This window comes from Prionailurus bengalensis, chromosome E4 (genome assembly GCF_016509475.1).
Source record: "Prionailurus bengalensis isolate Pbe53 chromosome E4, Fcat_Pben_1.1_paternal_pri, whole genome shotgun sequence".
Classification (NCBI taxonomy): domain Eukaryota; kingdom Metazoa; phylum Chordata; class Mammalia; order Carnivora; family Felidae; genus Prionailurus; species Prionailurus bengalensis.
This window is the reverse complement of record NC_057360.1, coordinates 30,410,053-30,437,620: the sequence shown is the minus strand read 5'-3', so window position 1 is coordinate 30,437,620 and position 27,568 is coordinate 30,410,053. Positions and strand designations below refer to the sequence as shown.

The window sequence follows — 27,568 nt, the reverse complement described above, 5'->3', positions numbered from 1 at the left end:
GGGAGGGAAATTCCTTCTTTTTCTTAAAAGCAAGAGATAAATACCTCTGTGAAAAATGCCCTCCCTTGTCAAGAGAATTCTTATCTTCCTTCTCCCTGCTGCAAGGAGGGGTTCAGGTGCCAGAGCTCCCCTGTCAGGGCTTTGAGACTCCATTTGAAATGAGGTTTCCTTTACTCATTCTTACACCTCAGACTTCCTAGAATAATTTAGATAGGGGACCTGATCCAGGAAGGGAGCTATCACCACAGACAACTAACTACATTATAATATGAACTAGGTGTGGTAGGCAGGGGGGAAGCTAGCCAAGTCAGTTTGCTAAAATTCCTCTTTGGGTCTCATTGTTTCTGTAAGGCCCCAGAAAACATCTGTTCACCAGCCATGCACCCGGTTTCACCTCCCTCTGAATCGCTTCCTTTCTTTTGAAGTACCAGACCCTTACTCCCTTCTCCTTAGTTCAGGATGACATATATACCTCATTTGGCCTGTCTTTGGAATCTCTTATGTTTTGGATTCCCTGTGCGTATGTAATTAAACTTGCTTTCTCCTATTAATCTGTCTTACATTGTTTTAATTATTTGACCAGCCAAAAGAGCTAAGAGAGTGAGGGGGGAAATTTCCCCCTTCCTGACAGCTACTCACTTCAGACATTACCAAGGTCTCATTTCGTTCCTACTCTAAGGTTGTAGGATACAACACCAGGCATGCACAGTCATGGCCAAATATGTAAAATTGAATTTAAAGTGTGTTTAGTTACATTTCAGAGGGAGACAGGCCTGGTTTAACCTCTGATATAATTTCATTTTTAAAATTTTGCAATAATGGGGCTGGCCATTTTCCTAATACTAGTCACTGCCACCTAAAAACATTTGTTGAGTTAGATGCCAGTGACTCTGTATGAAATGAACTGCTCCCCGGGAGTAAAAAATTTCCTGTACCCTTCAAGCTTCTTTTATCTGGTCTAAGGATTAAGTTAACATGAGGCAGATTAACAGAAGAGGAAAAAAAAAACAAACCCAAAACCCCAAAAATTTAATTATGTGCACACACAGGCCCAATAATGAAATTGAGACCTAAGGCAATGACAAGGCAGGCAGTTTTTAAACTTTTTCATCAAAGAGACAATAAACTTGTGAGGAGTAGACAGGAAAAAGAAAACTCATGTTCAGGAGCTTCAATTAGTAAGCAATTCTAAACAGCATGTGGGCTGAGGTAGTAAATTAGTCAAAAGTAACAGCGTTTGTTTATATGGCCTTCTTGGCTTTAAATTCCCTGTTTCTGCTGATAAGGATTCCCTATCTCTCTACCTCCTGGCACAGGGAAGGTGCCTTCCACATGGGAGATTTATTTCCCCTTTTCACAGGACAGAGTTAGGTCAGAGTGTCCTTGCACTGGCTGTTTCTTCAGCAGCTTTAATGCAAAGTCATCAGGAAGCCATTGTGGCACCTTTTGGGGTGACCTGCCCTGGGCCCCTACATTGCCAACTAAAGAAATTGTTTTGGTACTGAGGGTGTTATAATAAGATATAAAATCCAGTCCCCAGCTTCAAGATGCTCAAATCTAGATAAGGGATAAAATATGCAAAGGAAAAGCTAAGTAACCACCAGGAAATGTTCAGTGAGTAGCTCCAAAGGTGTCACTAGTCAGAAGAGGATGACATCTCTAGGGGCTCCAATCACGGAGACAGACTAACAAAGGAGGTAGGAATGGAACTGACCTGGACCATAAAGGATGGGTAGGATTTGGCTAAGTTAAGGGAAGATGGAGAGCATTTCTTACCCGATCATGAGGCAGACTGCAAGATAAACACAAACATGGCATACTAGAGTCACTGAGTGGCCCGATACGGTGTGATTTCTTCTCTGCTGTGCCAATCCTTCTCTGCTGTTGGTTTTGTCTCCAATCTGCATACTCAGCCACATCCAGCTCCTTCTGTGATCCAGACCTAAGGCAGAGGTGGCAGGGAGGGCGGGATGGATATTAGCAACCTCCCAAGCCTGGAGATCAGGAATTAGTCTTGCTAATATATACCTACTACCATGCTAATGTGTTTTAGTGATTTATAATAAGAACAATATATCTGGTCTTCACCCCAAAGTGTCTGGCACAGAACTTCTCAAATCTTGGGACTTTCCTGTGCTGATTTCTTTGTCATGTTAAGGAAGTGACTTTTGGAAAGAACCTAGGGATGGGGCCTGGTTGCCAAGGGAACCAACCTAGTGACCAAAGGGTTGGAACTTTCAGTCCCCTCCCCCTTCCATTTGGTTTCTCTGTAAGAACCCAACTGGCATCATGGGCCAAAAGGAACCAAGACAAAAATACACAGAAGGGAAAATCCTGGGATTCTTTTCTATGAATGTTTTACACACACACACACACACACACACACACACACACACACACACAATGCCTCAAGGGGAAAAAAGGTACATAATAGGAGGATTCAGGTTTCCAGCCTCTTCCACCCCTCCTTTCCCAACTTAATCTTTCCACAGACTACAATAGCATAAATTCAGCCACTCGGGTGGATAGAGCACGGTAATGGTGGTATAAACTGAAGGTAAGGCTGCTGAAATCTACCCGCTTCCTCATGAAACATGGTGGATTTTACATCTAATAGCCTTGTTCTGGTTTGCATCTTAGCCTCTTAGACTGCAGGAGACCTTTGCTCAGGAACAGCCACATCACTCTTGATAGCATCTTGGACCTTGGTTCCTGGATGCCATTCACATCTCAGATTGCTCAACTGCTACTTATTCAAATCTCTCTCAGACTTGGCATTCCACACCCATAATGTAGCTCAATCTCCTCTTGACTCCCAGCCAAGTGATGCTCCCAATACTGTCCTCTCTGGCAGAGAGTAAGGTTTATGCTGTTATTCATCCAAATTTTTGATATAAAGTATGATTCATGCCTAGCTGGTTAATAAGTATTCAGAGAGAGGAGGCAAGGTTAAGAGTCTGGGATGACACTACAAAGAGATACTGCTGAGTTTTCCCTTTTCTGTAGTCCATTCTTTACTTAGGGAACTTTGTTGAACTAAGCATATGAATTTTGTCTAATCCTTTCTTTGGAAGTATTTTACTTTTCTTAAGTCATAGAAACCGAGAGTCAGAAGAAATCTTAGATCTCATATAGTTCAATTTTCTATGGAATTCCGGAATCCTATCCACAGCACACCTCGTCCAATACAGGTACCATCTGTTGTCTAGATATGTCGCATAGTGGCCCATTCAACTGTTGACCACCTCTAATAAGAAATCTACCACTTGTTAGGCCAAGAGTAGTTGGTATACTCCATTGTGTGCTGCCCTTTCATGGCATTCTCAGAGCACCCTCCGGGGAGGAGCTCTACAATTAGGAATTCAGTCTGAGAGAGGTTGGAGTAACTCCAGGGCAATCCAAGCAGGCTTCAATAGGCAAGATGGGATCAAATCTAAGATAACATGAGAACAAGATATAACTCTGAGGAAAGACATGAGTTGATAATAATGGCTTTGGGTAACATTTCCTGGGTATAGTACTGATTACTATAGATCAGAGGTCAGGCACTATTTAAGCACGTTATATTTATCAGCCATTTACTTCTCACAACAATTTCATGAATATTGTCTTCATATTCCAGTTGCAGAAACTGAGGTACACTGTAACTAGTCCAAAGTCATGCAGCTGAAAGAGCTAGAATTTGAATCCAGGCCAATTGGATCTGGAGCCTGGACCCTAACCACTATATAAACTACCTTAATAACTGTAATTAAGAATGCCTAAACCATGTGCCAGCCATCATTCACTCATTTATTCCTCATAATAACAATCCTATGAAGTATATACTATCATAAAACAGCTAAGTAACTTGCCCAAGGGTGTGCAGTTAGTGAGTACTGAAGTTGGGATTCAAATCCAGGTAGATTTTCTCCTGGATTTTCTCCTTTTTCTTCTAGAAAAAGCAGATTTTCTAGATCTGCTTTTCTCCACTCCTCTAAACCCTCTTGATGTGATGCTCCATGTAGATGGTGACAGGGTCAGATACAGAGCTTTGCCATGGGCAGGGAAGGCAAATGACAAAGTGGGCAAGAGTAGAATAGGTGCCAGATGGTAACAATGTGGAGGGAAATAGATACTGACTGTGATCCAGGATGCCCAGAGGACTCTCAGCACAGTCCTTCTTGCTAAGGACATAGAGAAGCCAAATCATCTCTAAATAGAAAAAGCCTATATACAATCAGAAAGAATGCCCCCTTACAGAAGTACATTCAGGAAGCTGCCTCCGTGCAGAGAAGGAAGTTACTGTTCCGATCTGGCAGAAGACAAGCTCCAACACACACTGGATAATGGGGAAATGAGGCCTAATATAATCTGCCATTTTCTGGTTTCAGGAAGGGGGTGGGACATTTGCAGATATCTGAATGTTTACTGTGAACATCTGGAATGAAGGTATGACTGGGACAAGTAAAGAAAGGTCCATTTAAAATTCTACCCGTTGGATTCCCTTTCTAAACAGCTTTGCCATGAGCTATGTAGAAACTTTCATGGTACGTGAAGGTATTTAAAAAATGCCTCTGAGTATTGAATGATAAGTCGTGCGGAATGTTAAGCAGTGAAATTTGTTTTTTGTTTTTTCCAGAAATCCATAAAATAAACTTGTTAATTAAGACTGAAGTCCTTTGGATTCCATATTTGGTTATTTGTTTGTTCATTCAGAGAACACAGCTCTATAATTTGAAATATTATCTAAATCAATGTTTAGAAAATCATATTTGCAGGGAAATTTGCAAGTCTAAAAAACAGATTCATTTGCAAAGCAAGTAATTATTTAAAATATTAAATAGTAATTCGATGCTTGTTAGCTGCAGTCATTCAGGAAATGCATTTTCAGACTTGCCTTCATGGAGCTTACCTTCTAGTGGGGAGGGAGAAAATAACCAGAAAAAAAAAAAAGTAAAATATAGGACATTTTAGACAGTGGTAAGCTCTAAGAAGAAAAATTAAGTAGGGAAGGGGACAGAGGAGGATGAGGGGGAGGAGGAAGAGGAGGAGGAGGGTGGCGATATAGCATGGCCAAAAACAATATTAAAATGCACACGGTATTTCTTAAAGTTTAGGATTACATAGTATTTCTTTTTTTTTTTATTTTTTTAATGTTTTTATTTATTTTTGACAGAAGGACAGAGCATGAGCAGGGGAAGGGGCAGAGAGAGAGGGAGACACAGAATCCGAAGTGGGCACTGGGCTATCAGCACAGAGCCCAATGCGGGGCTTGAACTCACAGAGAGATCATGACCTGAGCTGAAGTCAGATGCTCAACCGACTGAGCCACCCAGGCGCCTCAGAATTACACAGTATTTCACCTGTACTGAGAGGTATCTGATGTATATCTGAGGCATAGATCTGATATACATCACCAAAATAACGTTAAGAGGCAAGAGAAGATGTACAGGCTTTTAGGCTTCTAGATAGCAGCACCTTTCAAGATTAAACCCATAGTGAGACACCTCGGATTTCAATTTCACTTTAATAATGAATATTTGGAGTCTTTCTATTTGTTTTGTTGCAAAATTAGTTTCCTAAACTAGCAGCAGGGCTAACATTTTCTCTAGAAGACTCTCAAGGCTACGAACGCGTGCTCTTGAGAGCAGGAACTATGTTTCTTTTTTGTTTTTAATTCCCCGGGGCACCACAGTGTCTGGAACATACCGTCAAAACAAGTTCGGTACCTGGAACCCACTGAACCCACTGAATGTGCATGTCCAGTAAGTGCTAACCACAGGAGGTGGTCCAAGGGAGAATGTTGAGTCACGAGGTCTGCTCAGGCACAGCAGCTGTCACCAGCCTCAGTCATCAGCCGGCTGTGTGTGTGTGTGTGTGTGTGTGTGTGTGGTGGTTTGGGGGCGGGGGGGGGGCGGTTCCAACTTCACAAGGGCAGATTTCTGACGAAATCTCTTACTTGGATTGAAACCCTTTCTGGTGTTTTCCCTCTGCCGAAGTGGCACGAACATCTGAAACGTGGTCCTGTCTGCTCTAAAGGAAGGGTCCGATCTTGACAGACAGCTGTGCTGGGGCGAGGCCAAATTCGTCCTCTGACTGTGGACCTGGCCGTAGGGGAGCCCCTCTTCGTCTGCCTCTTTGTCTCCGGCGTTTCTGCCTACCCCTTGCTCCCAGTCCCGAGTGGCCGAGCTGCCCAGGCCGCCTCTCACCCTCCCGCCCACCCTTTGCACCTCCTCCCCACCTCCTTCCTCCCTCTCCCCACGTCTGTTACTCGGGGCTACAGCATCCTTCCGGGGAGGAGGACGCCCAACCTTACCTTCCAGCCCCGCCTTCCGGCTTTCTTCCCGGCAAATTTGCTCCCGCCTCCTCCCTCACGGAAGCTCCCCGATTGGCTTACGCGCCGGGAGGAGACTCCCACTGATTGGTCAGTGGGCCGTCACCCGCGGTGACATGACGTTGTTGGGGCGGGGCCTGGCGCAGGGTGACCGCGGGCCTGGAGGCGCTCGAGTACATCTGCTTCGCCTGCGGACTCCGACTGCTCGGGCTGAGGTTCGCGGCTCATACTCAGGCTCACTCTGCCGCGGAAAGGGTCGCATGAGCGGTGGGCCAAGGGGTTGGGGTTGGGGTGCAGGGAGGGCCTCGGGTCCTGGGCCCGGGGTGCGGAGGGGGGAGGAGGGCCGGGGCTCGAGGCGGCTCGGGGGACCCCAGGGACATGATGAAGCTGAACGATGAGGAGGGGGCAGCGATGGCACCCGGGCACCAGCCCACGAATGGATACCTCCTGGTGCCGGGAGGCGAGCCCCCCGGAAAGGTGAGCGCCGAGCTGCAGAACGGGCCCAAAGCCGGCTGCCTGACCCTGAATGGAGTGTCTCGGGACAGCCTCGCTGCCGCGGCGGAAGCCCTATGCAGGCCGCAGACTCCGTTGGCTCCAGAGGAGGAGACCCAGACTCGGCTGCTGCCCACGGGCCCCGGGGAAGAGACCCCGGGGACCGAGGGCTCCCCGGCGCCCCAGACCGCGCTGTCTGCGCGGCGGTTTGTGGTGCTCCTGATCTTCAGCCTGTACTCGCTGGTGAACGCCTTTCAGTGGATCCAGTACAGTGTCATCAGCAACGTCTTCGAGGGCTTCTACGGCGTCTCCTCCCTGCACATTGACTGGCTGTCCATGGTGTACATGCTGGCCTACGTGCCCCTCATCTTCCCGGCCACGTGGCTGCTGGACACCAGAGGCCTACGGCTCACCGCCTTGCTGGGCTCAGGCCTCAACTGCCTGGGCGCCTGGGTCAAGTGCGCCAGCGTGCAGCAGCATCTCTTCTGGGTCACCATGCTGGGCCAGTGCCTCTGCTCCGTGGCCCAGGTGTTCATTCTCGGCTTGCCCTCCCGCATCGCCTCAGTGTGGTTTGGGCCCAAGGAGGTATCCACGGCTTGTGCCACCGCCGTGCTAGGCAATCAGGTAAGGACTAGGGTGATAGATGAATATCAGATCCTTAAAGAACCACATAAAGTACTAGGCTGTATGAGCTGAGCATATGGATGGACCCTCAGGAGGCAGTTGTGTATAAATGAAGGAAAGGAGATGTGTAGTCGTAAGATAGGAGGCAGTCTTGGATTAAAGAGGACGTTCGATTTATTTGTAAGGATAGAACTTTGAAAAGCGGTTTAAAGTGACCGCCTTATCATCTTGCTTTGAGAATGACCTATAAAATAATGAACTGAACTGGCGCATATAACCCTAACATCATAGAAAACTTGTCAGCGTAGTAAGGAATGAGACTTAGGCAGGTATTAGGGTCACCCCCAGTGTTTTCTTTGTAAAAGGAAGGTGTTGGATTCTGGGAAGTTTGTTCTCATTTTGAGTGAGCAGCTCCTGTTTTATTTTCATTCATTCATTCATTCATTTTAAAATTTTATTTATCTTTTTTAGTAATCTCTACACCCAACGGGGGCCGGAACTCATGACTCCCGAGATCAAGAGTTGCATGCTCTTCCCACAAAGCCAGCCAGGCGCCCCTCCTGTTTAATTTTATATATTAGCAGTCAGCAGAGTGCCTGGCACATGACACTTATAAATGACAGCTAAATAAATGTTCTGGTGGTAAAGACCTCACAACATTCCTGAATCCACTTAGCGATTGTTAACAGTAAGAAAATGCAAGACAGATCACAGATCATGGAAAAGCGTGGCTTATTTTGTCAATTGTTCCTTAAAGTGCTTCCTAGTCCTTCTAACACAATAGGTTCAAATTCCAGCAACATTCCAGTAGCATTACTAAGTGGAATGGTGTGTGTGTGTGTGTGTGTGTGTGTGTGTGTGTGTGTGTGTGTGTTGTAGTTGAAGACTGATTCTTATATTGTTAATACATTTTGCAAGTGGAGTTCTGTGATACTTTCTGTATATTGTATTGAGTGTTCATTCAGCTTGAGTAGAACGTAGTTAAAAGTCTGTAAACCAAGAACTTCATGCAATAAGATTTAGCTAAAAATCTATAAAAAAGACTAGCTCTACGTGCTTCCTACTTTTTCTTTATTTTCTTTGTCTAAAAGTACAGAAGAAAGGGTAGCTTGAACTGTAGTTGTTGTGTATTCAAAATAATTTATATAACTGATATTTTAGTTGATTGCTTTCATGTGTTTAGATAGGAACTGTTTTCTTAAAGTATTTTTCATTTACAAAATTATATTCAATATTAATACTTCATTGAGCATGACAGAAATATTAACTCCATATCTATGGATTATCTGTTTATGAACAATAAATGGAAATGTTTTCCCATAGGCAGATTTTCCCTCTAACATTTAGCACACCTCTGCCTTCTTCCTATAAGGAAGGTGTTCTCGTCCCTCCTGTGGCTCTAGTAGCTGTGAACTTGCTCATGGCCCCCATCTTCAGCCTAAATTGTGGAGTGATCATTCATAATAATATTCAACATTATTGAATAAGAACCTGGCACTATGCTAAGTATTTTACATGCATTGTGTCCTTGAATTTAATAATGTTAAGGTAGGAACCATTAGTCTCACCATTTTACAGATAAAGAAACTGAGACTTGAAGGGGTAAAATTATTTTCCAAAAGTCACACAGCTAATTGGTGGCAGCATTTATACCTAAGTCCATCTGATTCCAGCATCCTAACTTTTCATTCTCCATCTCTACTGCCAGGTCTGTAACCTGAGAGACCCTTCAAAAAAAAAAAAAAATGCTGATTTATTTATTTTTGAGAGAGAGAGCACAAGTAGGGGAGGGGCGGAGAGAGAGAGGGAGACACAGAATCCTAAGCATGCTCCAGGCTCTGAGCTGTCGGCACAAAGCCCGATGCAGGGCTTGAACTCATGAGCTGTGAGATCATGACCTGAGACAAAATCGGATGCTTAAACTAGTCCAAGGTGCCCCTTGAGAGACTCTTTTTATTTTGTATTTTTATTAAAAAAAAATTAAGTTTATTTATTTTTGAGAGTGGGGACAGAGAGAGAGGGAGAGAGCAAGAATCCCAAGCAGGCTCCGCACTGTCAGCACAGAGCCTGATGTGGGGCTCGAACTCACAAACCGGGAGATCATGACCTGAGCCAAAAACAGGAGTCGGACACTTAACCGACCAAGCCTCCCAGGCACCCCAAGAGACCCGTTTTAAAACATAGATCAGGGGTGCCTGGGCAGCTCAGTCGGTTGGGCATCTGACTTTGGCTCAGGTCATGATCTTGCGGTTTGTAGGTTCAAGCCCCACATCTGGCTCTGTGCTGATACCTCAGAGCCTGGAGCCTGCTTCGGATTCTGTGTCTCCCTCTCTCTGTGCTCCAACCCCTCTCGTGCTCTGTCTCTCTCTGTGTCTCAAAGATGAATAAATGTTAAAAAAAAAAATTAAAAAAAAAGAACATAGATCAGATCCTGTCATTGCTCTGCTTTGAACTTGCCAGTGATTTCCCATAATACCTAAAATCTAAACTTTACTCGAAAATGTCTTCTTCTGTTCCTTAAACAACACTAATTTTGGATTTTGTGTAAGGCCCTTTGCAGAAACATTCTCTCTGCCTGGAATGTTCTTCCTCTTCGGGTCACATTATTACATCCTTACTCTCACTTAACTTTCAGTTTAAATTCATTTTAAATATCATTTAGTGGTGTTTCTTGAAGATCCCCTTTAGAGTTGCCCAGTCACTCATTACATCATTATACTATCTCCATATAGCACTTATCACATCTGATATATTTATACGTTTATGTATTCATTGTTATTATTCATTTCCCAAAGCCGCCATTAGATTCTAAGTGTCATGAAAATAGGCGTGTGGTCTGAACATATACAGTTGTATCTCCCCCCTTTAAGGCAGTTCCTGGCACATTGTCGATTTTCTATAAAATTTTGTTGAATAAATGAATGAGCTTCAGACTCATATAGATACTGTGGGGCTGAATATTTCCATATGATTCCACCCATCAAAATTTACCTTGTCTTTTAGTTCATTTCTCTTCCCTTCTACTGCTACTGTCTTAGCTTTGGCCACCTGCAGCCCTTACCTAGAGCTTGCTGACTGATTTTCCTATCTGCAACCCTTGCTCTTTTCCTGCTACTCTGCACATTTATCCCCTGTGGTCTTCATAACGTGCACATCTGTTCAGGGTACTCCCTTGCCCTCTGCAGTGGCTTCCTTTGCCTTTAGGATAAAATTCAAGCTCTGTAATGTGACAATGGGAGACCCTCCGGATCTGCCTCCTGCCAGCTCCTCTGCTTCGCCTCTGCACACCCACCATTCCTCACATCCACATTCCATCACTGCTCTGAGGGGAATTGTCCACAACTTGCAGCCTCTCACAAGGTCATGGTCTTTTCCTTCCTCTGTACATGATGGCCCCTTGATTGGGAACACTCCGGTTTCACTTGGCTAATTCCAATTTCTTCTTCAGATCTTAGCTCCTGCAGAAATCTTTCCTGAACCCCAAGTATATACAAGGTGCTCCTTCAAAGTAGTGTCTTAGCTAGAGTGTATACCCCATCTTGTATACCCAAACTGTATACCCCAGTTTGCCTGGGATGGTCCAGGTATACAGTTGTTCATTAGGCTAATTACTCATGTAGTCCCTTTCACTCTGAATAGTGTCCTTGTTCAGATAATAGATCACATGATCATCCAGGTTTACCTCTCCATCACTGTACTTACCACACTCTATTGTAATTACTTGTTTAATGTCTCTATCGAGCTTTTTGTAAGGGAGCAAATGAAGTATTTGGTGACTATTAGTGTCTGCCTCAGGTGCCTTTTGGAAACCTGTCTTGGGCCCTTCCTCTTCACCTTCATCCCTGAAAGAATCTATCTTTCTCTATTGAGCTCCCTTAATACTTTGATTTTGTTTCATTGTGATTATCATATTCAACCTTACGTTTTTCTTACTGCAGTGAAATTCACATTACATAAAATTAACCATCTTAAAGTATAGCTCAATGGTATTTAGTACATTCCCAGTGTTGTCCAACCGTCACCTCCCTCTAGTTCCAAAACATTTTTATCTCCCCTCAAAGAAGACCCAATACCCACTTAGCAGTCACTCCTCCCTCCCTGCTGCTTCTTTCCCCTGGTAACCACTAATTTGCTTTTTCTCTCTATAGATTCACCTGCCCTAGACATAGCATGTAAATGGAATCATACAATATGTGACCTTTTATTTCTGGCTTCTTTCACTTAGGATGTTTTCAAAGTTCATCCATGTTGTAGCATATATTAGTACTTCATTCTTTTTATGGCCAAATAATCTTTCATTGTATGGACATACCACACTTTGTTTATCCATTCATCTGCTGATAGACATATGGGTTGTTTCCACCTTCTGACTATTGCAGTAGGGTGCTATGAATATTCATGTATAATATTTGATATTTGTGTGAATACCTGTTTTCAGTTTTTGCCACACTGGCGGCACTGTTTTACAATCCTACTAACAGTGTACAAGGGTTGTAATTTTTCCACGTCTTGCCAGTGTTTGTTATTTTCCAATTTTTTGTTTGTTTGTTTATTACAGCCATCCTTGTGGGTAAGAAATGGTATCTCGTTATGGTGTTGATTTGCATTTCCCTACTAATTAACTTACGTTGACCATTTTTCTTCACGTGTTTGTTGAACATTTATATAGATCTTCTTTGGAAAAATGTGTATTCAAGTCCTTTGCCCATTTTTGAATTGGTTATCTGTCTTTTTGCTGTCGAGTTGTGAGAGTTCTCTATGTATTCTGGATAGTAGACCCTTCTTAGATATACGATTTGCAGATATTTTCTCCCATTCTATACATCATCTTTTCTCAGCCTTATGCTGCATATTCTTATTCCCCTTTTTGATTGTAAGCATCTAACGGGTAAGGACCGTACCTTATACATCTTTACAGCAGACTCATTCAGATAGTAGGAGTTTGTTGAATAGGAAAGACATTTGTCAGCACTTAGCCTTTAACATTAGAACATGGTGCTTTAGGGTTTACACCTGACACCTCAAATACTGGCTGTCTTCTCTATGTTGTAATAATTGCCAGTTTGTCCTTTTTTTCTCTTATACTAATGGCTATTAACAGGGTTATTTATTTTACAGCTTGGAGCTGCCATTGGCTTTTTGCTGCCACCAGTGTTAGTGCCCAACACGCAGAATAACACAGATCTTCTGGCCTGTAATATCAGCACCATGTTTTATGGAACATCATCTGTTGCCACGTTTTTATGTTTTTTAACAATAATTGGTGAGTGAATTTTTTCCCCTATTGCTTAAATAGATAAATGCATGACAAACACATGAAAATAAAAATAGCTAACCCTCAACATTTTTATGCTAATATCTCCAGTGCCATTTGCTTGTTTCATTCTTGCTGTTGCCCTTGTTCAGATAACGAACGCTACAACCCTAGGGATATGTTATGGTCGGCTACATCTCTTTAAATATTGTAAAGGTTTGAACACTAATTCATCTAATTTACCTCCCTACTAACTTTTCTTCCCTGATGACTGTTGTTGCAAACATATTAGCTGCCTCCTCTTTGCATACTCCTCCACGTGTTCTGCATCTTATGCTAACATAGCCAGGAACAAGTTCTTCTCATGCTTTAAATGATGCAAATAGGCTACAACTTTTTTTTTTTTTAACGATAAATCCCTCCAAGGATCCCCATTTTAACAATTAACTGGATCTGAAAATGTTGACCGGTGCACGATCCTGGGCAGCAGCAAGCTGTTCAGCAGAATCTCAGACCGGCAACCGTCTGCTTGTTAGGCCACTCCAGCAAAGCCCTGCTGCCTCCAGTCGTCACTGAGTCCTCTCGTCTGGGCCTGTCTCTTGAAGCAGTCAGTCAAAATCAGCTGCAAGCAGCCATCAGCAGTTTGGAAGAAGGTTTGGGAAGGTCTGCTTTTTAAAGTTTATTTTTATTTTTTTAATTAAACTTTTAAATTTTAATTTAATTTTTTTAGAGAGAGAGAGAGAGGGAAAGAGAATGAGCAGGGGAGGGGCAGAGAGAGAGAGAGAGAGAGAGAGAGAGAGAGAGAGAGAATCCCAAGCAGGCTCCACACTCAGCATGGAGCCCGATGCGGGGCTCGATCCCACGACCCTTGGATCATGACCTGAGGTGAAATCAAGAGTCAATGCTTAACCGGCTGAGCCACCCAGGTGCTCCTAAAGTTTATTTTTAATGGGAAACAATTTTGATTTCAGGCAAAAGGATAGGTTTTTTAAGTAATATGTTTGCTAATATAACTATCATATTGACCTTTGGGCATTCAGTATTGTTTAAGACTCAGTATGTCTTAAATTGATTTGAAGAAGAAAGCAACTTTACAAAGGCCATCTTTCAATCAGTAACATTTACATCAAGTTGCATTATAGCTGGAGTTTTAAAGTTTATAGATTAATTTTTACCACGGCTATAATAGTAATGAAAAATTCAAATTTTGTGATCTCCAGATATGAAATCTTTAGTTTTCAAAGAAATGCAGGCTGAAGACAGTTTTGATAGAGACTGCCTCTATAGGTGAACTGCCCATATATTTAATCTCCCAAAGATAATGAACAAAATACTCTCTTGGTAGCATATAAAGTATGCTGACACGTCCAACCTACTTACGGTTGGTTTTTATGTTTCAATTAGGGAGTGACACATTTTCCCTGTACAGACTACTGAAAAAGGACAAATTATCCCTGTACTATTTTAGCAATTTAACAAAGATATAAACAAAATCTACAGTTGGCCCTCCAACAACATGGGTTTAAACTTCACAGGCCCACTTATACATGGGTTTTTTGCAGTCCTGTAAATGTATTTTCTCTTCCTTATGATTTTCTTAGTAACATTTTCTTTTCTCTAGCTTGCTTTATTTTAAGAATACCAGGGGCGCCTGGGTGGCTCAGCTGGTTGAGCGTCCAGCTCTTGATGTTGGCTCAGGTCATGATCTCGTGGTCGTGCGATGGAGCCCTACATCGGGCTCTGCACTGAGCATGGAGCCTTCTTGGAACTCTCTCTCTCCCTCTGCCCCTCTCCCCTACTTGCTCTCTGGTCAGCAGTAGGCTATTAGTTATTAAGTTTGGGGGGAGTCAGAAGTCATTCATGAATTTTCAACTGTGTAGGGGATTGGTGCCCCAAACCCCCACATTGTTCGGGGTTAACTGTTTATTTTTTAAAAACAAACTCTTAAGTCTACTTTTCTGGTAGCTGTATTTGATTTGCTAAATGAAATGTAGTTTATATACATTGTGCATAAATGGATCCTCTGTTAGCACTAGGGATTATTAAAAATGTGAAACCCTCTTTCCTTTGATTGCTTGTGTTATCTTCACATCAGTTCTGGTTTTCCTTTTTTTTGTCTTCAGTTGCTTGTCTCTTCGGAAGAAGTGAGAGAACAGGTTCTATAGGTGATATCTATACATATGAAATTATGTGTATGACGCATATGTGTTTAAGCATATCTATATGAGATGCTACAAAGATAAGATACTTATTTGTCAAGGAAGGGGACAAAAAGGCAATAATAATAGGTGTGACCGTTGACATAGCACCCGGTGTTATTTGAGAAATTAAGAGACCTATTCATGTACATTATTGCTTATTTATGTACTCATGGTCTGAATAGACAGTGGAAATGGAGCAGGGAAAAAAGGACTCACTGTCAAATTTTGCTTGGTGACCTGTAATCTTAATGTTATGATGCCAAGCATAGAATAAATGCAAGATAATTTACAGTTGTGACCTGAAAGTCTCAGGTTGAAATTGTGATACTTTAACAAAAAATGTACTTATTTTTCTTATTCCCAAATATTTGTGATTGAGGGAGATATGGGCTATTTTTAAAATCCCTACTCAAATGTCCTTAATCACTAAGGGACAGTCCTACTTCCCTCGAAATTCTACCCATAAATACTTTGGAAGCCCAACCAAATCTGGTAAAGTAATTTGGCTTTGCTGATGCTTTTCAGCAACGTGTCATATACTAAATTGGTATTCAGCAGTCTTTCAAAAATGCTATCTTGAGGCTTCATGCCATGTAACCCTCCTGCCTTCCCTCACGGAACTTACATGTGAATGTAATCCGTCTAGCATTTCTAGGAATTAACCCAAGCCTTCCACTGAATTGCACACTAATACCTCATTCTTCACACCCCACATGATTATACCCTCTAACATGTGGTTGTTTGGTAAGTACCGAACGTGTTTAAAGGCACGTTACATGCTGTATCCTTCAGTCTTCACAGCCGTATGAGGACGGTACTATTATCATTCCCATTTTATAGATGAGGAAAGTGAGGCACAGAACGTAAGTGAATTTAACCTATCCATGGTCACAGTAAATACTGAAGGTGAAATTTGCACCCAGGTACCCTAAGTCCCTATTTAAAATGTTATGTATAAAAATAGGTCATTTTAATTTTTATTTAGTGTTGTTTTTGCTCCACTTCAAATTGCTCTTGTATAAGTGGTGATGCTGTTGTATTTGAAAGCTGTTCTTGTGCAGCACAGCAGTAAACTATATCACTTAACTCAAGTGTGTACGTTAAAATGCTTACCATCCTGATTCACTAACATGAGTGAATGAGAGAAACCAAAAGTAATGGCAATCAGCATATTTAATGTTACGGCACTTAAACACATGAATAAGGAACATGTATGCGTAATTTTACTTTTGATTCTTATGTTCAGGATATTTATATATAGGCTACTATTATAAACTTTTAACAGAAATATGTTTCACCCAGGCTATGAGAATTTCAAGCCCCTGCGATAAAGTCTCTGACTTCTTAAAAATAAATATTCCTCAAAAAGACAATGTATTTTGTGTAGCATTCAATAATTACAAAATTATTTTGCAAATGTCACATAATCCTCATAGCAGCTTGTCGTTATTTCCATTTTATGAATGAGAAATCTATAGTTGAGAGACATGAATTGGCTTCTTCAGAGTTATACAAAATATGAGGCAGAGCCAGTATTCGAACCTTTACATGTCTTCTAATAAGCTAATATGTGTAATGTCTGCTTGAATCAAACAGGACAAATAATGAAATCAAAAGGTAATGTTATTACCTAATTCCAAAAAGTAGAAGTACTCGTAAACACAATAGATATGCTTATTCATCATGGGAGAAAAAGTTTGAATGTGGTGCCCCCCAAATCCTTTGGCTACTTTGGAGAATAACTGCTTTAATAGTTTATTACTATCACTATTAATTATTATTATTATTATTAATTATGATGATGATGATGATGATGTAAGCTCTGTGCCCAGTGTGGGGCTTGAACTCACGACCCTAAGAACAAGAGTCGCATGTTCTACCAACTGAGCCAGCCAGGTGCCCGGTAGTTAATCATTGTATTGGCTCACGCTTTTGGTGGGGAGAAGAAAGTAGAAGACTTTGCTTTTTAGTTTTCAAGGGAGAAAGAAAAGCCATATTTCATCATTTGAAAGAATCAGTGCCAAGTGAACAGGGGCAGAGACCCTGTTTTCTGTTCCTCTGTTTCCTTTTCTTTGTATAGAATTAAACCTGACTTTAGTGTATTGTGTAGCTAATACAGGCCTGATTTTATCCAACAGGGCAGTTAATTACCTGAAACTAAATGATAACACGTGTATTCAGGAAATAAATTTAGTAGAGTTGAAGATTAATAAGAATTGTTCTCATTTTGAATTGGAGTTCAAAGCTGAGCCTTTTATACTTAACTTTACCAGAGTAAATAGAAACCTAAGAGGCTTAAGACTCACTCAATCCCCATGACTCCCTTGTAAGCATGGTTTTTATATTCTGAAGCTTTGTTTTGCAACTGTGTGAGTTGTGTATTACCAATATTAATGAAAAGAGATATCTCCTATCTTAACTAGGACACAAAGAGACTTTCAGGAAAGGACAACAGTCGCCCTCCACAGTGCAAGGAGCAGATAGGGTGAACGGAAGAGGAGGGATTGCAACAACTTAAACATTTTATGTCTACCAATCCAGTCCTCTGATGTAAGCATATTAACCAGTGAATATTCATGAGTATGTCTCCTCTTGAATTAGTTGTGACACCTGTAAAAATAGAAGTCTGTTTTAGTTTGATAAGTTTTCAGTATATCGTAATTAACTGATGTTTTGGTGAGCTCTGCTGCCATGAATCCACCTGGACCTGTTTCAATTCTAGAGGTGTAATTAAATCAGTTGATAAATTTCATATCAAAATTTAAAAGGAAATAGTTAACTAACTCAAGATAATCTTCTAAGAGTCCAATAACAGGGGCGCCTGGGTGGCTCAGTCGGTTAAGCGTCCGACTTCGACTCAGGTCACGATCTTGCGGTCTGTGAGTTCGAGCCCCGCGTCGGGCTCAGGGCTGATGGCTCGGAGCCTGGAGTCTGCTTCAGATTCTGTGTCTCCCTCTCTGACCCTCCCCCGTTCATGCTCTGTCTCTCTGTGTCTCAAAAATAAATAAATGTTTAAAAACAAAGTTCAATAAACATACTGGTTTGCTTATTTCTGATGTTATCTCCAATTACAAATTGAACTAAATTTAGAAATGGAATTGTTGACTACCTACTATGATAAAAATTAATCTTGCTTAACTGAAAATGGAATAATCAGTGGGCAAGGTTATGGCATGTTATTGATGGTTTTGCAGTTAAGTCATGTGAACTGGCCAAATCTCTGAGTTGTAGTCAGTTTCCGGGGGACCAGGAGGACATTCCTCAGTTAAAAATTAATGAAACTGAAAGCCTCACTATAAGACTCTCACTACCTCTTTAAATTTAAACTGATTTAGTCCACTCACTAAATACGTGTATTTAATTTCCTTTTCATGTCTGTTTCTAGCATTCAAAGAAAAACCTCAGTATCCACCAAGTCAGGCTCAAGCAGCTCTTCAAAACAGCCCCCCGGCTGAGTACTCCTATAAGAAATCAATAAGGAACCTATTTAGAAACGTTCCCTTTGTCCTTCTATTGATCACTTATGGTAAGTGGTTTTCTTTTATTTTCTGCCATGTCTCTGTAAACCTTTGAGCATTGTAGATTATTTTCGTTTAATCTAGTGGTTTGAGCTTTAATGAGCTAGGTTTGTTAACTGTAAAAATAATGACGGCACAGTCATAAATTTTGAACTAAAAGTGAAAACTTCAGGATGGATTTTCTTACACGTTTTTATTTATTTATTTATTTATTTATTTATTTATTTATTTTTAATTTTTTTTTTCAACGTTTATTTATTTTTGGGACAGAGAGAGACAGAGCATGAACGGGGGAGGGGCAGAGAGAGAGGGAGACACAGAATCGGAAACAGGCTCCAGGCTCTGAGCCATCAGCGACGCGGGGCTCGAACTCACGGACTGTGGGATCGTGACCTGGCTGAAGTCGGACGCTCAACCGACTGCGCCACCCAGGCGCCCCAACTTACACGTTTTTAAAACAAAAACAAATAATAGATCTCAAATAGACAAATTCTGTCAACTTTTTTGAGTTTTCACAGAGTATTTTAAGTCCTTTATAAATTACCGTAAGCTTATGGGAGATGTCACCAACAGCTCCCTTCTCTGACCCTTTGCAAACTGGCGTCTGTTTGGACCTACCCAGTCAGGACTAGACACTAACGCGATCACCTTAGCCAGTTCTAACTTGAAAAAGAATTCTCACCCTTCTAGATATTTCAGGACAGCTGACAGATACTCCTCTGACACTGTGGCCTTGACTGCAGGCACCAACATATTTGCCTCCCTTCAGAGTTTGCTGACAGTTCATTCTTTGTTTTCCTTAAAAACATTTTTTAATGTTTATTTTTAATGTTTATTTTTGAATGTTTATTTTTGAATGTTTAATGTTTATTTTTATTAATGTTAATGTTATTTTTGAAGACAGAGAGTGAGTGGGGGAGGGACAGAGAGAGAGGGAGAGAGAGAGACACAGAATCCGAAGCAGGCTCCAGGCTCCGAGCTGTCAGCACAGAGCCTGACGCGGGGCTCGAACTCAGGAGCCGTGAGATCATGACCTGAGCCAAAGTGGGACGCTTAACTGACAGAGCCACCCAGGTGCCCCTGTTCTTTGTTTTTCATGTTAACTCTGTTTGTATCAACTGCCAGCACCCCTTATTTCTGTCTTGTCTTCAGAAGTCACTCACTGCTGTTCTCTTTTTTTACATCTTTTTGGGAGTGCACACCCTAGTACATAACTGTTTTACAAGTGGTTAAAAATTATGCCCTCATCTAAACACTCACCCTTTTACCAGGATTACTTCATCTTTTTTTCTTTTTTTTTAGTACAAATTGTTGAACACCAAAGTAGAGCGTTTAGTATGGTGAGTCCCTATGTACCCATCATCACCCAGCTTCAATGATCAGCATTTCACCATTCTTGCTTTATTTCTTTCCTCTACTTTTTTCCTGGAATATTTTTTAAGCAGATCCCCAGATGTTATGTCATATCATCATTAATACTTTAGCATGTCATAGTTCCTTTTCTTAATTTTGCTGGTTACTTCTGTTGGTTAGCTTAACCCTAAAACACGTAACTGGGAAGTAGAGTAAATACAGTGGGTCATTTTTATCTATAAGAACAAATTCGTTTCTGTAGTCTATCATTTTTTTTTAATGTATGAAATTTATTGTCAAATCGGTTTCCATACAACACCCAGTGCTCATCCCAAAAGATGCCCTCTTCAATGCCCATCACCTACCTTCCCCTCCCTCCCACCCCCCATCAACCCTCAGTTTGTTCTTTTAAGAGTCTCTTATGCTTTGGCTCTCTTCCAACTCTAACCTCTTTTTTTTTTTTTTTTCCTTCCCCCTCCCGCATGGGTTTCTGTTAAGTTTCTCAGGATCCACATAAGAGTGAAAACATATGGCATCTGTCTTTCTCTGTATTGTAGCCTATCATTTAAGGAAGAAAGATTCCTACCTTCTTTTATCTCTCACTGTTTCCCAAGACAAAACTTTCTTTCAGTCCATTTATAACCAACCCCTTGTCACAGACACACACGTACACAAACATGCCTCCACGTGCATATACACTGTTAATACTAGTCTCTGTAATTTTGTGCCATTACTTCTTTTACCTGAAATGTGCTCCTTTTTTCCACTAAGCGATCCTACAAGGGCCAACTTAATGTTTGCCTCACTTATTGTTCATTTTGTTACTCATTCATTTATTTGTTTATTCCATCAGTAATTATCAACATTGACTGTAGAGTAGTGCTCTAGATACTGTGTGGGCTAAAAAGAAGCATAGTATGTGATTTCTTCCCTGAAGAAATTAGAATCCAACTGGGGACGTAATATAAACATCTAAAAAGCGAACAACAGTTTAAGAGTCATTTCTTTTGTAACACATCATTTAGTACTTCCTTGATTACACATAAGTGATAAGGTGAAAATTTTTTTATTTTTTTTTGAAATTTATAAAGGTCTTCCCTATATATTATTTTATCTAACTTTTTTGAGATAGAAATATTATACCTCTTTTATAAAGGATCAGAGTTCTCTTTTCTTAATTCTAAATTTTATTTATTTGTACAAAATTTAGTAGGTTACAAAGGATGCATAGTGCACACAGTATAAAATTCACAAGGTACAAAGGGCGTACAATGAAAAACCAGTCTTCCCCCATCTCTGTCCCCAGGTTACCTCTCTGTTTCCAGGGAGTTCCCCTCCCTGGAGACAATCACTGGTATCATCGGCTTCCTTGTGAGGCTGGTATAACCTTGATACCAAAATCAGACAGGAACAGTGCAAGAAAAGAATTATAGGTCAATTGCACTTACGAAAAAATGTAAAAATGCAAAATAAAATATTAGCTAAGCTACGTTAGCAATTTATAAAAATGACAATACATCCTGGCCAAGTTTGGTTTAAGAAATGATGTTGTACTAAGCTGATTTAGCACTAGAAATTCATGAATATAATTTATTGCAGTAAAAGATCAAAGAGGAAAATTTGCCCAATAGCTGAAGGAAAAGCATTTGATAGAATTCAATACCCGTTGATTAAAGACTTAGCAAACTGCAAAGAAAAATGAACTTTATGAATCTGATAAAGTTTACCTACAAAAACTCTCTACCAGACATCATTCTAAAGGCAGAACTTTAGGAGCAGCAGTATCTTTTAAAACAAGGATGTCTGTGTCATCGCTTTTATTCATCATCCAGCTGGAAGTTCTGGCTGGCTCACTAACACAAAATTTAAAAGTAGATGAGTTGAAAAGAAGAAAGTTGCTGTTATTCATAGATAATATGATTATATACACCAAAAGTCACCAAACTATGGCCTATGAGTCAACTCTGTTGCCTGTTTTTATAAATAAAGTTTTGTTTGTTTACATATTGTCTATTGCTGCTTTTGAGCTGCAAGGGTAGCACTGAGTAGTTGCATCAGAGACCCCAGCACCTGCAAAGCTAAAGATATTTACTGTCTGGCCCTTTGCAGAGAATGTTTACTGACCTCCTGATCTATAAAAATAATGCAAGAGAACCTACAGATAACTATTAAAGCTATTAAGAATGAGTTCAGCAAGATTAGTAGATAATCTGACAATGTGAAAATATCAACTACATTCCTATGTATTTATAGGAATTGTATTCCTTTTTAAAAAGATGTTTATTTCTTTATTATTATATAGAATTTATTTCTTTATTATATATATTATAATATATTATATATATTTCTTTATTATTATTATAGAGAGGGAGGGAGAGAATCCCAAGCAGGCTCCACACTCAGGGCGGAGCCCAACCTAGGGCTCTATTCCATGAACCATGAGATCATGACCTGAGCCCAAATCAGGAATCAGATGCTTAAATGAATGTGCCACCAAGGCACCCCGATAAGAATTGTATTCCTATAAAAAGATATTTTTATAACAGCAGCCAACACTATAAGATGTCTAGGAAAAAATCCAACAAAAGAATTTTGTAAATTAGAAAATTAGAACACATTAGAAGACAAGAGAAGACCTCACTTAAATGGAGAGCTATGTTTATAGAAGACTTGAGATTATAGTGATGGCAGTTAACGTTACAGAACCACTGTATTAATAAATGACAGTTGCAGATTTGGATTGACAGAAAAGCCAGATGCAGACACTAATTAGGACACTAAACAGAATTTACTTGTTGAAGGAATTAGAAAGAAGGGGTTGGGAAAAGCCGTGGAGAGTTTAATAATATTCCCCAGGACAGTTGGAAAACTTTCTTGACCTCGTAGTCTTCACCAGAGGAGTAAGAGTTAGGGATCATAATTTTGAATGAGTGAGTCACATCACACCTTTTAGCAGTGCACCTGTCTCCCTCCATGTCTAGTATTATATATTGAAAGTTGGAGCAGAGTTGCACATGGGATGGTCTGGATAGGGACTATACTCCTGAGATAGGTTTTCAGGATTATATACGATATCCAAAATTTAGGAACCAAATAGTCCAAGCTAACATTGTTTTTGAGGTAGGGCTATTTGGAGAAAATTGTATCCCTTACTATGCCAACTATTGCTACTTGCTATCTGAAACTCAGAAAAATAATATATTCTAGGCTCAGATAACAATATCTCTTGCTAATGTAATTCTTATCCAGACTCTTGCTATCCTTACTCCGGTCTGGAATAGATTCAAGATCCCATAGGATACAGCGCAGTAGAGGACCCCCAGGCCAGAGCACAGGCCTTCTTTGTTTTCCTTGGCCTCTCCAGGCTAACCTAGCTGGGTCCCTATATATTCCTGAACTCAATGGGACATGAGCAACAAAGGCCAGTTACTCAGGGTTTTTTGATATGATCTTTAGATAGCTATAGGTCTCCTTTTGCAATCTTCTGTATACACAGGGTTTGTAATGGAACTTGACTACTTCTAAAATTCCTGTGATTCTCGAGAAGTAAGGGCCAAGAGCAAAGATAATTTTGTTGAAGACCAAGTTGAGGGCGCATTCTTTTTTTTTTTTTTTTTTTAATTTTTTTTTTCAACGTTTATTTATTTTTGGGACAGAGAGAGACAGAGCATGAACGGGGGAGGGGCAGAGAGAGAGGGAGACACAGAATCGGAAACAGGCTCCAGGCTCTGAGCCATCAGCCCAGAGCCTGACGTGGGGCTCGAACTCCCGGACCGCGAGATCGTGACCTGGCTGAAGTCGGACGCTTAACCGACTGCGCCACCCAGGCGGAGGGCGCATTCTTATATCAGGATATATAAAACAATGATTATTAAGATGCCATGTAAAATCAAGGGACAGACCGTTAGGTTACCACAACAGAGATCCCAGCGATCTACCCCTGTGTCTGTTTGCAGGCTAGGTTGTATTGTAGCAATGAAGTTCTGCCAGAAAAACCTCAGTGGCCTAACACATCAAAAATGTATTTATTGCCGATACTACATGTCCATTGTGAATCGGCAGCAAGGCTCTGCTCATCAGTTAACTCAGGGATCCAGGATGACATCTTGGCACAGGCTATTGTGATTACTAGGACAGCAAATGGGTAACGTCACTTTTGCTCACATTTAAAGTCATATGGCCATGGCACTAGGTACCTGGAAGGAAAAAAAACCACTTATACAGTGATCCTCCCTTGTGCCTGGTTTCCTCTTCTGTGGTTTCAGTTACCCGCGATCAACCGCAGTCAGGAAGCAGGGGCAACTCCTTCTGGCCTGTCCACAGAAGCTCAGCGGTAGCCTGACACTCAGTCACACCGTGTCGTTCACCTCACTTCATCTCATCACATAGGCACTTTGTCTTTAATCCACAGTAAGACGAAAACAGTACAATAAGATTTTGAGAGAGACCACATTCACATAGCTTCTGTTACTGTATATTGTTATAATTGTTCTGCTCTTTTATTAGGTACTGTTGTTAATCTCTTACTCTGCCAATTTATAAATTAAACTTTAATATAGGTGTGTATGTATGTATAGGAAAAAACAGTATGCATAGGGTTGGTGCCCTCTGCAGTTCCAGGCATCCACCGGGGGACTTGGAACGTATCCCCTGCACACAAGAGAGGACTGCTGTATTTGCAGTCATCTCCAATGACTAGAAGGGGCATATATGAAAACTAGATGTTCGGTACAAGAGAAACTATACAGCGAATTGTCCTGGGATAATTGAGCAATAAAGTCAAATTAGCTCTCTATGTCATACCATGAACAAAAAATGAATCGCAGTGGATTAAAGACCAAAGGGTAAAAATTAGAACTTTAAAGTTTTAGAAGCACATGTTTTAGAAACTGGCTTTAGTATTCTTAAAAAGAATTTCTCATGTAAAAAACACAAGGGCACCTGGCTGGCTCGCAGAACATGCAGCTTTTGATCTCGAGGTTGTGAGTATCAAGTCCCACGTTGGGTATAAAGAGTGCTTAAAAATCAAATCTTGGGGCATCAGGGTGGCTGAGTCAGTTGAGCATCCAACTCTTGACTTCGGCTCAGGTCATGATTCTAGGGTCGTGGGATCAAGCTGCATGTTGAGCTCTGCACTGAGCATGGAGCCTGCTTAAGATTCTCTCTCTCTCTCTCTCTCTCTCTCTCTCTCTCCTTCTGCCCCTCTCCCCCACTTAGACTTCCTCTCTCTCTAAAATAAAAAAATAAATGGGGCACCTGGGTGGCTGAGTCGGTTAACTATTCGACTTCGGTTCAGGTCATGATCTCATGGTTTGTGTGTTCGAGCCCCACGTCGGGCTCTGTGCTGACAGCTCAGAGCCTGGAGCCTGCTTTGGATTCTGTGTCTTCCTGTCTCTCTGCCCCTTCCCCACTCACACAATGCTCTCTCTCGCAAAAATGAAAAATTAAAATGAAAAACAATTGTAATAAAATAAAATCTTAAAAAATAATAAAACATAAACCCTAAAGAAAAAGATTGATAAGTATGATTACATTAAGATAATAGTCTTTTCTAAAAAGATATCACGGGGGGCCCTGGGTGGCTCAGTCTGTTGAGCATCTGACTTCAGCTCAGATCACAATCTTGCAGTTCATGAGTTCAAGCCCCGCGTCGGGCTCTGTGCTGACAGCTCAGAGTTTGGAGCCTGCTTCAGATTCTGTGTCTCCCTCTCTCTCTCTGCACCTCCCCTGCTCTCTCTCTCTCTCAGAAATAAACAGTAGAAAAAAATAAAATGAAATGAAAAGACACCATAAAAAGTGAAAAGACAAGACATAAAGCATGAGAAAGTGTCGGTGGTGCATATAACCAACAAAGGATTAGCACCTACAATGTAAAAATAGCTCATACCACTCAGTGAGAAGAGAACAAACAATTTAAGGGAACCAGAAGGCCTTTATGTGTTTGTGTATTACTCATGTATGATGCTAAATAAACCTTATTACTTATCAAAGCAATGCAAATCAAGACACAGTAAGAAATAATATTACATGTATTCAAGTTGGCAAAAAAATAAATATTTTTTAATCTAGAGAAAACAAATATGGCAAGAATATGGAGTAAAGGAACTCTGCGAGTAGTATAAACTGATCTGTTCGAAAGGCCAATTTGGCTCTATCCAGAAAATAGACATTCTGCTCCTAGATATAGACTTAGAGAAATCCTTATATGTAATAACAAAAAGATAATATTCATTGCAATATTATTTTAAATAGCAAAAAATAGGGAAAAGCCTCAAGTGTCTGTTGACTTTACAAGAGATCATTAAATTGCAGTATTTTTCACACAATGGACTATTAAATAGTAGAGAAAACTAATGAACCAGAATTTAAAGCATTGCCTCAGGTAAATCTCAAAATCATAATATTGGGTGATAAGAACAAGCTGCAGATGATACACATATATTATAATATCTAAAACGATAAGCGCTGACATCAGGAAAGGAGTTACTTCTGAGAAAGAACAAGAGAGAAGAACAGGATTAGAGAAGATCTAAAAAATTAAAGCAAAAATGGCAAAATGTTAAGGGTTTATGAAGCTGGGTGATGAGTAAGGGTATTTGCTAAACTACTATCTACACTATTTTCTATGCTTGAAATATTTAATAATAAAGAGAAAGAAAGAATAAACGTAAGTCTTGCTAGGTTGAGAGGCTTACCTAAAGTCATGCAAGATATGCCAGGAATCCTCAAGATTCAAACGTAGTCATGTGCTTTCTGATAACCAGCTGTTTTTATTTTTCCCTTTTTACATATTCTGTAATTAATATTATTTTACTAATTGCCTTGAAGTCTTTGATGCAGGGGTGACATCTCTGAAGTAGGGATTCTGTCTTCTGTTTGAACATTCATTAGCTCGAGTACCCTGTAGGTGCTCAATAAGCAATCCGTTCAGTGCTTGATGGCTATGTACAGTGTTACGCGTGGAGACATTATTTATGGTTGGCATATCTGAGTCTAACTAATAATAAATGATGTAATGACAGAATTTTACTATTGTAATCTCTAGTAAGTTTAGGTATTAAATTGATCACTCCATATCCTGAAAGGGAATGGCAAGAGACTTTAGTTTTCTGTCAGCTGTCTAGGAAATACATGCTATTTTCACAATTGCCCCAGAGTGCTCATATCACATTATGAACTAGTAAGTGGTGCATTTACCATTTTCTGTTTGTTATTGTAGGTATCATAACTGGAGCATTTTATTCAGTCTCAACATTATTGAATCAAATGATATTGACATATTACAAGGTAAGTGTCTGTCTGTGCCGTGTCACATGCCTGGCCAAGAATGTTTCTTAAGCAGTGTGATTCCTGTTAGTGTGATCATAAGATTAAAGATTTATAGGGTAACCGGCTGGCTCAGTCAATGGAGTGTGCGACTCTTGATCTCGGGGATGTAGGTTCAAGCCCCACATAGGGTATAGAGATTACTCAAAAATAAAATCTTGAAAAAAAAGGTTTATGACCTTATTGCTTTTAAGAGATTTATATTTGTTTTAATTGAGAATACATTTAATCTAATTTATAAAGCACACAAAATGGAAAGCAGAGGTTATTGTTACAGTGATAATACCTAAGTCTTTTTTTGATACTTTTTTTTATTTAATGTTTATTTATTTTTGAGAGAGAGAGAGAGAGAGAGAGAGAGAGAGCGCGCGCATGAGCGGGGGAGGGGCAGAGAGAGAGGGAGACACAGAATCTGATGTAGGCTCCAGGCTCTGAGCTGTCAGCACCGAGCCCGACATGGGGCTCAAACCCGTTGATCGCGAGA

At 40.6% G+C, this 27,568-nt stretch overlaps 2 protein-coding genes across 4 annotated transcripts in view; one reads left to right on the top strand and one right to left on the bottom strand.

The window, feature by feature from the left end:
• Nucleotides 1-6,406, bottom strand: part of SPATA45 (spermatogenesis associated 45) — a 30,540-nt gene extending 24,134 nt beyond the window's left edge. The window contains exons 1-2 of one of the 3 annotated variants that reach the window (XM_043569205.1): nt 6,299-6,406; nt 1,777-1,942 (exon numbers count right to left, since the gene is read on the bottom strand). The gene's annotated coding sequence lies outside the window, so the exon portion shown is untranslated. Of the gene's footprint in view, nt 1-1,776; nt 1,943-2,088; nt 2,216-5,941; nt 6,130-6,298 lie in introns of those variants that run through there. The other 2 variants (XM_043569206.1, XM_043569203.1) reach the window with 2 other exon arrangements.
• Nucleotides 6,407-6,467: 61 nt separating this feature from the next.
• FLVCR1 (FLVCR heme transporter 1) overlaps nt 6,468-27,568 on the top strand; it is a 37,848-nt gene continuing 16,747 nt past the window's right edge. Inside the window, exons 1-4 of the mRNA XM_043569202.1 lie at nt 6,468-7,432; nt 12,551-12,695; nt 18,273-18,413; nt 26,978-27,045. Of these exons, the coding sequence (XP_043425137.1) occupies nt 6,695-7,432; nt 12,551-12,695; nt 18,273-18,413; nt 26,978-27,045 (1,092 nt within the window). The 5' untranslated portion in view covers nt 6,468-6,694. The remainder of the gene's footprint in view (nt 7,433-12,550; nt 12,696-18,272; nt 18,414-26,977; nt 27,046-27,568) is intronic.